At 42.4% G+C, this 13,339-nt stretch overlaps 1 protein-coding gene and 1 pseudogene across 2 annotated transcripts in view; both read right to left on the reverse strand.

Annotated features, from left to right (window-relative positions):
• The window catches only part of TPGS2 (tubulin polyglutamylase complex subunit 2), a 28,600-nt gene that overhangs the window by 11,948 nt on the left and 3,313 nt on the right, over nucleotides 1–13,339 (reverse strand). For both annotated transcript variants that reach the window (XM_054583554.1, XM_054583553.1), the window contains one exon: nucleotides 13,169–13,248. In XM_054583554.1, the coding sequence (XP_054439529.1) occupies nucleotides 13,169–13,248 (80 nt within the window). The remainder of the gene's footprint in view (nucleotides 1–13,168; nucleotides 13,249–13,339) is intronic.
• Nucleotides 7,963–8,070, reverse strand: LOC129078937 (uncharacterized; annotated as a pseudogene).

Here is a 13,339-nt window from a genome sequence, read left to right on the forward strand (position 1 = left end):
GGGAAGACTGTGACAATTATCTACAAAACTTAGAGAGTTCCAGGTCAAAATAGCAACATAGGAGGTTCCTCAACTCACTTCCTCCCATACGCACCCAAATCTACAGCTACATACTGAACAATTCCCTTTGAAAGAAATCCAGAAACTAGCTGAATGATCCCTACACATCAGGCAAACAAGAAAAAACTCACTTTGAAATAGGCAGGAAAGGCTGAACACAAACGTGCCACAAAACCCACCCTTGGTGGGGTGGGCAACTGCAGGGGAACTAACGACACCTAGATTCTTCCCGAGAAGCATGGAGGTCAGATCCCACATCTGACACCCTAAGTTTTAAGATTTCCACCTGAGACATGGATCCCCCAAAACACTTAGCTCTGAAAGTCAATGGGGCTTGGGTCCAAGAGACGCACAAAGCTACAGCGCACCAACAGACAGTCCGTAAGGGGCTCACACCGCCTCACAGGGCTACCCTCCCAGGGCCCTGTGCAGAGCGGACTGGGATAAGGAGTCTTGTGGTGAAACAGGCCTACTTGTTATCTTCAGTGCTTCTGCCTGGGGAATAGGCTTCTTATTTAGATGCCACTACAATACTATCCAGAGACCCTGGAGGCCAGCAGGCCATATTTTCGTGCTTTCCTCTGCCTCACTCCAGGCTGCAGGTATCTCAGGGAAAGCTGTGTGAGCATGTCTGATACTCTGGCTTTTGCAGCTGCTGCTCAGGAAGCACACCCGTTGATTGACTGGTGCTGGTGGCCAGTTGCACTTACATTTCTGGGTCCGTACAGGACTGTAACAAACAGAATAACTGTTCGTAACTAGTTATATCCCCATGGCACAGCTGATAGGGAGCAGAATGAAATGCTCAGTCTTTCCTTGAAAGAGGCCTATTTACAGATCTTAAAGGATGAAGAGGGGCAGGCTGATAATTTAACAACACACAGGGGCCAACTGCAGTCCTCTCCAGAGACAGGGAGGACAGGGGATGCCATATTCACGCTCTCCCTCTGCCCCACCCCAGGTCGCTGGTGTCTGGGAATGGAGCCTGTGCACACATCGGGTGCCCCAGCTTTCGTGGCTGCTGCCCAGAAGACACATCCATGGACAGCTGGGCTCTGGTGGCCAGCAGGGCTGATGTTGACATGGTCAATGGGATCATAGCCAACAAGGAAACAGTTCTTAACTTGTCATCCCCTTTGGACTTGGTACAGAGGAAACAGACAGAAAAGCCTACCTCCCTGTCTTACCCTGAAAGAGTATTAACACATTATTTGCATGCAGCTTTCATTCAGCTGCATCTGGGTGCTCACTGAAATCCTCCCCTTGGAGACACTGACAGGGCTTGGCCCACGCTCACCTCTTGGGAGCCACCAAGCACAAAGTAGGCTGGATGGTCACAAGCATCTGAGAGAAAACCAAGAGCTAGCACAGGGTTGAAAAATAAGGTTCATCCCTCACATGATGCCACTCCTTCAAGACTGGGAGAGGTGACTTTTATCAAATGCACAGAAAACCAACAGAGTCAAGAAACATTAGAGGAGTATGTTCCAAATGAAAGAACAAGGTAAAACCCCAGGAAAAGACCTTAGTGAAACTGAAATAAGTGATTTACCTAATAAAGAACTCAAAATAATGGTCATAAAGATGCCAGCCAAGTTTAAGAGAACAATACATGAACAAAATGAAGATTTCAACAAAGAGAAAATATTAGTGCTAAACAGAAATCACAGAGGTGCAGAATACAATAAATAAAATGGAAAAAAAAATTCAAGAGGGTTTCAATAGCAGGCGAGATGCAGTGATAGAAAGGATCAGCAAACTTGCAGGCAGGGTAATGAAACGTATCCAATCAGATAAGCCAGAAAAAAAAAAAAAAAGAAGAAGAAGAAAGAAAGGATGAAAAATAGTAAAGATAATTTAAGAAACTTATGGGACATCAAGCAGACCCTTTACCATCATAGGCGTCCCAGAAGAAGAGACAGAGAAAGGGGCAGAAAGCTTATTTGAAGAAATAATGACTGAAAACTTCCCTAACTAGGGAAAGAAAACAGACATCTCAATACAGGAAGCTTGGAATTATAAAAAGAGATGAATCCAAAGAGACATTATAATTAAGTTGTCAAAAGTTAAAGATAAGGAGAAAATTTTAAAAGCAGCAAAAGGAAAAAAAAAGGAAACTTGTCACAAAGGAACACCTATATGACCATCAGGAGATTTTTTAGGCAGCAACCTGACAGGCCAGAAGAGATGGCACAATATATTCAAAGTGCTGAAAGAAAAAAAAAAGCCAATCAAGAATACTCTACCTGGCAAAGTTGTCCTTCAGAATTGAAGGAGAAATAAAAGCTTTCCAAAGAAGCAAAAGCTGAAGGTATTCATCACCACTAAACCGGCTTTATGAGAAATGTTAAAGAGACTTCTTTAAGCTGAAATAAAAGGGCACTAATTAGTAACAGGAAAACATATGAAAGTATAAATCTCACAGGCAAAGGTAAATTCATAGTTAAATTAAGAATAATGTCATAGTGGTGGGATGATCACTTAAAAATCTTGTATAAATGTTGAAAAACAAAAGTAGTAAAAATAACTATAACCCACAATAATTTGTTAATGGATACACATGATAAAGAAATATAAATTGTGAGATCTTTTTTTAATGTGTGGCAGGGAAGGAGAGTAAAATAAAAATGTAGAGGTTTAGAATGCATTCAAACCTAAGTTATTATCAACCTAAAACAGACTGTTATAACTCTAAGTTGTTTTAGGTAAATCTCAATTGTCCCCCCACAAAACAAAAACCGATAGTAGATACATAAAAAATAAAGAGAAGGCAATCTAAGCATACTACTACAGAAAATACAAATCGCAAGGGAAGAGAGCAAGAGAACAATAAAGGAACAAAGCAATTACAAAACAGCCAGAGCTCAATGAACAAAATGGCCATAAGTCCATATATGTTAATAATTTCCTTTATCTATAAATGGACTAAATTCTCCATTCAAAAGACAAGAAGTGGCTGAAAAGATTAAAAAGCGTAAGACCTGACTATATGTTGCCTACAAGAGACTCACCTCAGATATAAGGACACATACAACTGAAAGGGAAGGAATGGGAAAAGAGATTCTATTCAAATAGAAATCAAAGGTGAGGTAGCTATACTTACATAATACGAAATAGACTTTAAGACAAAGACTGTAATAAAAAACAAAGAAGGTCATTATGTAATGACAATCCAACAAGAGGTTATAACAATTTATAATTATACATCTAACATATAAGCATCTAAATATATAAAGCAAATATTAACACGTAAAAGGAGAAATAGACAGCTATACAATTATAGTGTGGAACTTCAATTTTCCATTTACATCAATGATACATCATCCAGACAGAAAATCAATATGGAAACATTGAGGTTAAATGATATTAGATCAGATAGACTTAACAGATATTAACAAAACATGCCATCCAAAGTCAGCAGAATATACATTCTCCTAAAGTGTGCATGGAACATTCTTCAGGATAGGTTATATATTAGACCACAACACAAGTGTCAGTAAACTTAAAACTGTAATCATACCGAGCACCACTTTGGGCCATAATGGTATAAAACTAGAAAACATTTACTAGAAGAACACAGAAAATTCATAAGTATATGATTGAACAACATACTACTGAACAACTAATTGGGTCAAAAAAATCAAAAGAAATAAAATAAGTTTTACAACAAATTAAAAATGTAAACACAACATATCAAAACTTACAGGATGCTGCAAAAGCAGTCCTAAGTGCAGGTTCATAGTGATAAATGCCTCCATCAAGAAGTAAGAAAGTTCTCAAACAATCTAAATTTATACCTCAAGGAACTAGAAAGGGAACAAACTAGGCCCAAAATTAGTAGAAGGAAGAAAATACCAAAGATCAGAGTGGAAATAAATGAAACAGAGATTAAAGAGATAACAGAAACAATTAGTGAAACTAAGAGCTGGTTTTCTGAAAAGATAAACAAAAGAGACAAATCTTTAGCTAGACTCACTAAGAAAAAGAGAATACTGAAATAAAATCAGAAATTAAAGAGGAGACATTACAAATGATACTACAGAAAGACAAAAGATCATAAGAGACCTCTATAAACAATTACACACCAACATATGGGATAATCAAGAAGTAATGGATAAATCCTTAGAAACAACACAAAACCTGCCAAGACTGAATCATGGAGAAACAGAAAATCTGAGCAAGTGAGGAAACGGAATCAGTAATCAAAACCCCGCAACTCAGAATGGATTAAAGACCTGAACGTAAGACTTGAAACCATAACATTCCTAGAGGAAAATATAGGGGAAAATAAGCTCCTTGACATTGGTCTTGGCAATGATTTTCTGGATTTCACACTAAAGGCAAAGGCAATCAATAAAAGAAAAAGAAAACAGAAAACAAACATAAACAAACTAAAGAGCTTCTGTATAGCAAAGGAAATCATCAACAAAATGAAAAGACAACCTAGAGGAGAAAATATTCACAAATCATACATCTGATAAAGGATTAATATATAGCATATACAGAATATAGTATTTTTCCCAACATGTAATAACCAACATATAAAGAATTCAGACAACTCAATAGAAAATAAATAATCATTGAAAAATGGACAGAGAAACTCAACAGACACTTTCCTAAAGAAGCCTTACAAATGGCCAACAGGTACATAAAAAGGTGCTTAACATCACTAATCTTCAAGGAAATGCAAATCAAACTGCAGTGAGATATCACCTCACATCTATCAAAATATCTATCATCAAAAAACCAAGAAAATAAAAAGTGTTGGTGAGGATGTGGAAAACAGTATGAAAGTTCCTCAAAAATTATTAAAAACATACAACAGGATATAAAGAAATATTTCAGAGGTACAGCATATCATCCCAACTGGTCGTGGAAAGAAAGAGCAAGCTTAGTATACTTTCAGGAGGTACTAGGAACATGCCCTAAATTTTAAGTAACCCATATCTATGCACATGCCTGACCAGTCATCTCTGGCCAACCATACCCCTAAAGAGTACGAGATAACGAGTTTTCTAACCTTTCCCTGGATAGCTTAGATTAACTTCTAATGTTTATACAGACAAAGGGACAATATGTTATTAACTCCATGCACATTTTTGGCTTATTGGACACTTTTGAGATGTGATACTGAACACTGCTATGTCAAGTTTGCTTTAGGTCATATTGTCAGTTTGTTCCATGTATCCAGTATGTGAGAAAATTAGAGTGTAGCAGGATGACCTGAACTTACCCCCCAATTCTGCCACTAGCTGAGTGACCTTGAGTGTCACTTAAATTCTGTGAATGCAGTTTCAAGAATAATCTCTAAGACTGAGTCTACAAACTGCTGGAGGTGGGAGGGAGTGTGAGCTTGGCAGACAGAGAGAAGACTAGGTGATTATGATTTTTAAGCATAGTATCTTCAAGAACTACAAAAGAGAAGAAAATTTCAAGCTTGCAGATGAATTTAGGCAGGGTTTTTGTATAATTACATGACAACAGCTATTGCTTTAGTGAAAGATTTTTCATTTTCTTGAAAGAACTAAAATATACATTCTGATCAGTTTCTGTTTTACCTTCCCCACTATCTAGCTGTCAGTATCACAGAACCTGAATGAGTCTCTGACTCCTTATGCTAACACACAGGGTGGGGCGAAAGCAGGTTTAGAGTTGTATGTGAAACACAGAGTTTATTCTTGTATTATTTATTAATTATTGTATTATTTTCCACAGGAAACACTGTAAACCTATTTTTGCCCCACCCGGTATTTCTGTACTTAGTATGTTATTAGGAATTTAGGGCTTGTTCCGAGTGCCTGCTGCATGGCACACCCTCTGTGCTTTCAGAGAAAAGTATGCACGCAGAATGCCTCTCTGCTGCCCGCAGACCCTGGTGCAGGAAGCCGACAGTCATCTAGGTTCTGACAAAGTTCTCGCTCCTTCTGTCACCTCAAAAGGCCAGTATCGGCTCTGAGATTTTTGATCACTAGTGCCATCTAGTGGTGGACACAAGGAAGCTCCTGTTTGGGAACTCTAAGTTGGATTCCGTTATCAGTGTGGTTAAAACATTTATTTATGGCATTGGTTTCACTAAAGAAAAAAAAAAGGCATTATTTTATGCCAGTATTTTAAAGATTTGGATTATAAATAAAGAAAACAAATCAGTGAAACCAGCATTTAATACATTTCAAATACTAATACAAAACACAAAAAGGCAAGCAAATGAAGTTTATAAAAAGCACTAAGCCTGCGCTGTTTCCATAAATCACTGGCGTTTCAGCCCTGCTGCCTCCTTGTCACAGACCTTATGGCCGGGCAGTGGGGCTGTGACTGGTCCTGCTGTGCACTTCAGACCCTGCCTTCTGAGTGCAGCTTTCAGGGGACACTTCTAGGTCACTCCTCTGCCCTGGCCAGGGACTCTGAGTTAGTGGCGTTTTAATTTCTCTCCCGTCCAGTCTGGGAGGAGGCTACTCTTCTCTGGGAGGCGATGTGCCCACTTCAGAGGACATTTCCCTGCCAGGATCAGGCTCTGTCTTTATTTTTTTGTGGGTGTGAAAAAGGAAAGGAAGATGAAAACTTGCTGGGTGAATGGAAGAGAGGTTACAGGGATGAGAGAGAGGACTTGGGGAGAAAGTCCAGGAAGGAAGAATAGTGCTGACCAGCGTTTGAAATAATAGTGTGGCACTGACACGGCGCTGCAGCCTGTGTACCCTGATGATGATTCTGTCATCTAATTCCCAATTTTGTCCTTTTTTATTCTCAAGAGTAGGCTATCTACAATAGTTTCTCTCGACTACATTGGAAAGAGTCTGCCACAAACCGTGTGACTGCTTCCTCAGTTGAGAGGCTGGAGCCACTCTGATGTTTTGGGAGCTGTCACCTTGATCCCAGAAAGTCCTCTGGAGCACTGCCTGAACCTCAAGCAAAGGAGGGCTCAGGCCGTCTGCTGCCTCCTGATGACCTCCTCCACTTCACCAGGGAAGGGGGCTGGGCAGCAGATGCAGGATCAGGCTGGCAATTGATGTTTCACGGGAGCTTGTCCGCACTGTGTGCAGGTGCAGAGGAGGCTGTGGCAGACACATGGCTGTTCTCCGTGAGCCTACCTAGCCAGAGGGAGAGTTGCCCAGGATGCCCACCAAGGAGGTGTGTGAAAACCTAACTGGAAACACGAGGCAATGAGGACATATGCATCTATCAAAATTTGGGGAGGACGGCCCACGTAGTGGAAGGGAAAGCTGGATGGGCTATGGAGGGATGAGATAGCCCGGAGAGTTCTGAAATATATTCTTAAACTTCCTCCTGAGGAGAGGAGGAAGGCCTGGTTAACTGGAACCTTTTTCCTTGGTGAGTGGGGTATGAAAGTTTGGGGACAGGGCAGAGTTGCTTAAGATTCAGAGGAGCGGCAACACACTCCTCCTCAAACCCTCAGTCTCCCTCTACAAATGCATGAGGAAAAAAGCCTATCAATATCACTCTGCCTGGGGCACCGCATGTCTCCTGAAACTCTGTAGATGGCAGGCATCAGCCAAGACAACCTTCAAAACAGCAGTGCCCCCCGCCCCCCTTAACGAGTCACGGGAATTCTACAGTGGCGGGGGCGGGGGGGGGAGCAGCGCGCAGTGGGGGAGCCTCTGCACCTGCAACCTCCTTGCTTCAGAGATGGGGGTTGTGGCAGCCTCACTCTCCAGACTGAAATTAAGGGCTGCTTATGGAAAAGACGCTGAGTGACCCTGGAAAAGTTCTACACTTTTCTGATCTTTGTGTTGTATCTAATCCACTCATTCATCCAACATTTATTAAGTGTCTGTTGTAGAAGAAACACTGTGCAGAGCATTAAAACACGAAATGAGGCAACAGGCAGAGGAGTCTGTGGCAGACACCTGGGCTCCTGTTTAAATCCATATTCTCCTCCTTCCTCCTGGACGGAACCCACACTCTGAGACAGAATGTACCCAGTTTGATACTTATTTTTAAACTGATAAGAACAGATACTATACCTGACCTTAGCCAAAAGGCCTGAGAAGTGATAACAATAATACATGTTTTTAAAAACCTCCTCTGCTACCAGTGCTGGACATTAAAATGTAAACTCTTCTTCTTCCTGCCTTGAACTTGGAGGTGATAGGTGGCACCACAGGAGTCATTTATATGCCACAGAGGAAAAAGCTGACAGAATTAGAGACAATGGCTTGACATTGTAAGGGCTGATGAACCAACTGCAACTATCACCTTAGATGCTGTTATGCAAGAAATAGTAATTCCCATTTATTTAAGCAATTCTTAGTTTATTATTATATTTCTTTGAGCCAAACATATCCCTAATTTATACAGAGACAAATATGTAACAGATTAAGTGCTGAGGACCTGTAGGGGCAGAGACAGCCAAGAAGGAACAGAGAAGAAGAGAAGACTCCAAGGGGGCGGTGCCACAGAATCCAAGCGAGGAAAGAGCTCGGTGCAGGAGGGTCCGGTTAAGAGTGAGAAACGCAGCGGAGAAGTGAAGTGAGATGGAGATGGCTCAGCAATGAAGAGGTCATTTAGCAATGGTTGTTGACAGAGTGCTATCTACAGATGTGTGGGACAGAGGCTACAGAAGGATGATGGTTAATGTGAAATGAAAGAAGGGGACAGTAATTTGGACCAGGGTTAGCAAACTACGGCCCACCAGACAGCTGTGCCTGGCCATGTGCTTTTATAAAGGGTATTTACTGGAACCCAGCCATGCCCACAGATTTCCAGACTGTCCATAGCTGCTTTCAGCACAGCAACGGCAGAGAGGAGAGGAAAACCATTTGTTGTCCCTGGACTTAAACCATTTTTCTACACGCGTGGCTGTGAAAGAACAAATGGCCAAGTAGCTGGAGGGAGACGTATGGTTGAAGCTTTTGTTTTTATTATTAAAAAGATAGGAAAGACACCGTAGAAGAGCTGCCAGGGTACAGGGAAGACGTGAGGCACCAGAGAGAGGGGGACTGACCTGTGAGGAACACAGATGAGCCACCAAGGCAGGGCGAGAGCATGGGCTGAGGGGCTTCCTACTGACAAGGCGCCCCAGGCTGCTGTCTCCCACCACGGATGCTTCGGATAAATTCACAGCAGGGATGTGTGATGGGCAGACTTGTAAGAAGGTTCAGAACCCCCTCCGCATAGACTAGAAAAAGAGAGGCTAAAAGGAGTGGGGACATTTTGCCAAATTGTTTGTCTCTGTGGGCCACAGTTTCACCATTAGTAAATTGAATTTTTACCTGGGAGTTAGAAAGTCTAACCAATCAAGAATTGCACAGCACTCTGCAGCTATAAAATATCACTGAAATGCTTAATAATAATAGAACTCTCCTGGCACCAGAGTGCTGTGAGAATTAAGAGGCAGATGCTTTCATGGTGCCCGAAAGATGAAAGGCTCAGTGTAGACATTATGTCTTACTAACTACCATCATTACAAAAGGCAAGTAGCAGGCACAGTGAACATGAATTACAACTGCACAAAACCATGCAGACTGAAACGGCTTTTTAAAGAACAAAGAAGGGTAAAATACATTAAAAGAGAGAGTTTTTTTCACTTTTTCCTCTAACCTTAGGAGACTGCAGCAGGTATATGGTCATTTAGGTTTTAGTTTCAACCTTTTCTTCCTGCCTTTGCACCAAAGAATCATAAAATATTAGAACTGGACAAGTCCTTCACTAAAACTGATTTCAGACCTCTTGTTTTACAGATGCGACCATGAGACCCAGGTAAGTTACACTATTTAGCCAAGGGGCAGGAGCAGGCAGAGACTGCCACTCTGGCTTCCTCCCCTCGGTGCCCCCATGACCGCCGACCTCCGTGGGAGTGCCGGGGGCTGCACTTGCAAAAAGGGGAGGAGCAGAGGCTGCGGACCTCTTCCTGAGGGGCCGGTGTTACTTGGCTGTATTTATGCAGCTGTGGACAGCAGTTGTACCGCACGGTGGCTGTGCGCTGGGTCAGTCCCCTAGAGAAGTGGAACTTACCAGCCCCTTGGGACCCCTCTGCTCCTCTGGTATAGACACTTTCCAGAGGAGGAACTAGAGGAGAGCCCTGCCATGCTTTTTCCTGTGGAAATGTGCTCCTCCATAACCCTTTGGTGAGGAAGAGGAGCGGGAGTATTTCAGACCAGCTCAAAACTTATGCCCTCCATTGCTTAAGTGAGAAAAGCAGGTACTCAAACAGCACATCTGTATCATATCTGTTTTAAATGAAAAAAATTATACAAAAACCTGCTGTTCAGCCTTTGGGGGTTATGAACCCCTTTCCAAATCTGAAAACATCTTTCTATAGAAAAATGTATATACTTCATAAATTTGACACGCAGTTCAAGGGGCCTATGGATCACTTCCCATTCACGGGCTCTTAGGGTGACCCTGGACCACTACCCATCGCCCATTCTCTAGCCACAACTAAGTTATACTGACACTGGTTCTCTCTAAGTGGCAAAGTCCTAGGGGACTTTTCATTTCTTTAATCCCTTTTTGTAGTTTCCATATTGTCTATGGTGACCATGCTTTGTTTGGCACAACCAGAAAAAAAGTGTGTTAAATAAAAACTGAGCCTTAAAAGTACACATCCCAAACTCCTTCTACGATCATCTGCATGTACACATTAGCTTTGAAGCACCCCACAGGCCTTCAAAAAGCTCCAACACACCAACTGCTCAAGTCAATTTTTATGTTACTGAGTCTAATACTATCCATACTTTAATATGGCATATTTTACTGTATTTAGGTCTGAGATATCTCAAGTAAAAGACGTGATGGAAAACTCCAAATCAATGTATCTCATTAGTCTAGGTGCTTTCACAGAAATTCCCCCCAACTGAGTATGTCTGAAGAAAATGTTCATAGGCTATCTCAGTAAGTTAAAAATCTTTTTCTCTCATGCTTACCCTTTAATTCTTTCATAGCTCCAATGGCTACTTATCCAACTCAAGAACTATATTCTCTTAAATGTCAGTTTAAGCTAAACGTCAGTCCCAATAAAGTTGCTTTGTCCAGGAGGCAGATTAGGTCCCAATGAGATGAGATACAGACTCTAGCCCTGAAAAGCAGCCATGGAAGGCATGCTCCAAATGAATAAACTACAGGACAATAAGAAATATTGGAACAGATGGGTAAAGTCATCTCGGAGCATCCTGGGGAGTATCTGGTATAAGACACAGGAAGAAATATGCCCCAGAAAGTACTTCAATACATAAGTGTCATAATAATGATATAGCCTTAAAAGTGTTCCTCCCCAGACAAGGCATTCCTGTCCTCTCATCCTCCCGCCCAGGTCTGTGAACCTGACTTTCCAAGCCAGGAGTCTCCTCTTTAGCACACAGAAGGCCCAAGACAGTTTCTCTAAAGGGCTGAGGGTCAGGAGGAATGTCATAAACCATGGCATTGAGGCCAAGCTGCCATAGCCACAGCTTCACAAAGAGCAGGCCGACTGACCAGCCAGTAAGAGCTCAGCAGATAGATACTGTTCTATCTGTTGAATTCTCTTTTCTATTACGGACTGTGAGTCGGAATGGGTGTGGGGGCTGAGTAAGCCCATGAGCAAAGCTGGGGAGCGACTGAGCTGAGGTCCTGCAGAGAAACGTCAACTACCAGCTACTGAGATGCCAGAGAGGCTGCTGCTGGCTCAAGCCCAGGGAGGGTGAGCCCTGCTTGCAAGGACCGAACATGCACATGTACAGTAAACCCACCTCCCCATCACCTGCATGGCTGCTGAGGACAAGACTGCCACAGTGCTGTCCACTGGTAATGGTGCAGCCTGGCCGAGCAGAAGAGACGGGCAGCAGAGAGAGGTCAAATGCAAGCTCTCCCGCTTGGCAGCTACGTAGCCCAGGTCAAACTCCTTAACCTCTCTGAGCCTGTTTTTTCACCTACAACACGGAAATATCAACACCTACCTTGCAGGGTTATTGTGAGGATTAAATGAAATAACTTACGTGGTATGTGTTAGCAGGCACTCATATATGTGGGTGATTTCCACCTCCTTAGTCAAATCCAATTGCTGCTACTTAGCCACAATGATTTTTCCAAAGCAGAAATTGACTTCCCAGTTCCCCATATAAAACATTTCAGTAGTTCCTCTTTATGCCCAAGATAAAGAGCAAACTCCTGATCATGTAAAAGTTTTACATGCCTGGGTCCTTGTCAACCTCTTTCCCTTGCTCTCCTGTGCTGCAGCCACATGGACCTTCTTTATGCTCTTGGAAAATGTGACCCTTCCCACTCAAAGCCTTCACACAGTTTGAGAGCCCCTCCTTCCAGATCTCATCTGCCTGGTTCACAACTTCTCATCATTTAACTCCTTCGAGGAACACTTTTCTCGCCCTCTGGACTAAGTTAAGCCCCCTGAAAATGCTCCCTTCACCTCTCTCTCAAGGTACTCAGTCTGCTTGGTAAGCACACTTGCAATGATTTACACTCTGTCTGTCAGGGGTGCCCAACCTTTTGGCATCTATGCGCCACGCTGGAAGAAAAGTTGTCTTGGGCCACACATTAAATACATTGCAACATGTAATCACAAACAAATCTCATAATATTTTAAGTAACTTTACAATTTTGTGCTGGGCTGCACTCATAACCATCCGGGGCTGCATGCAGTCCGTGAGCTGCAGGTTGGACACCCTGACTGGGGACAATAATATAAAGAGGTAAAAAACCATGTCCTTTTCTGATTATCACTGATTCCCCAGAACTCAACACCAAGGGCAATGCCTGGCCCACTTAAAAAGTTTAAAACTTGTGTTGAAAAAATGAATGAAAGTTCAGAGAAGGGTTGGGAAACACTAGTTATTAATCTGGTTCGTAATTCTCTGCCCGACATGCTCATTAACATGCAATTTTTCCTTTCCTTGCTTGATTTTTAGTTATGTTGTAAACAATGTTGAATGTTCCACTGCCCCCACACAATAGGCCCACAGGTGATCCATGCTCGGGAAATGGCACAGAATGGGCGAGTGTTAAGTGTCCTAACAGGAACAGAGAGAGGGATGAATTCTACCTTGAAGGCAGCTGTGGACTGAGATAAGAATAGGTTTCCTTCCCTAATCTTTCCTTCTCAGGGGCATTTAAATTGACCTCTCTTTGTTGGAAGGTGAAAACTGAACAGAGCAACTCTTACTTGTTCCCATGAAGAAATCATATGACGTTCAGCAGGTGGCTTTTCTATGATGGTCACCTCTGTGACACCTGGGGATGATTCTGAAAGAGGAAAAACAGTGTCTGTAGAATTGCAACTAGCCTGATCTCACATATTGCTATAATAGACAGGTGAGTGTGCACAGATGAGAGA

Source organism: Pteronotus mesoamericanus, unplaced genomic scaffold, assembly GCF_021234165.1.
Source record: "Pteronotus mesoamericanus isolate MK-2021 breed Mesoamerican mustached bat unplaced genomic scaffold, CSHL_Meso_final contig_74, whole genome shotgun sequence".
Classification (NCBI taxonomy): Eukaryota; Metazoa; Chordata; class Mammalia; order Chiroptera; family Mormoopidae; genus Pteronotus; species Pteronotus mesoamericanus.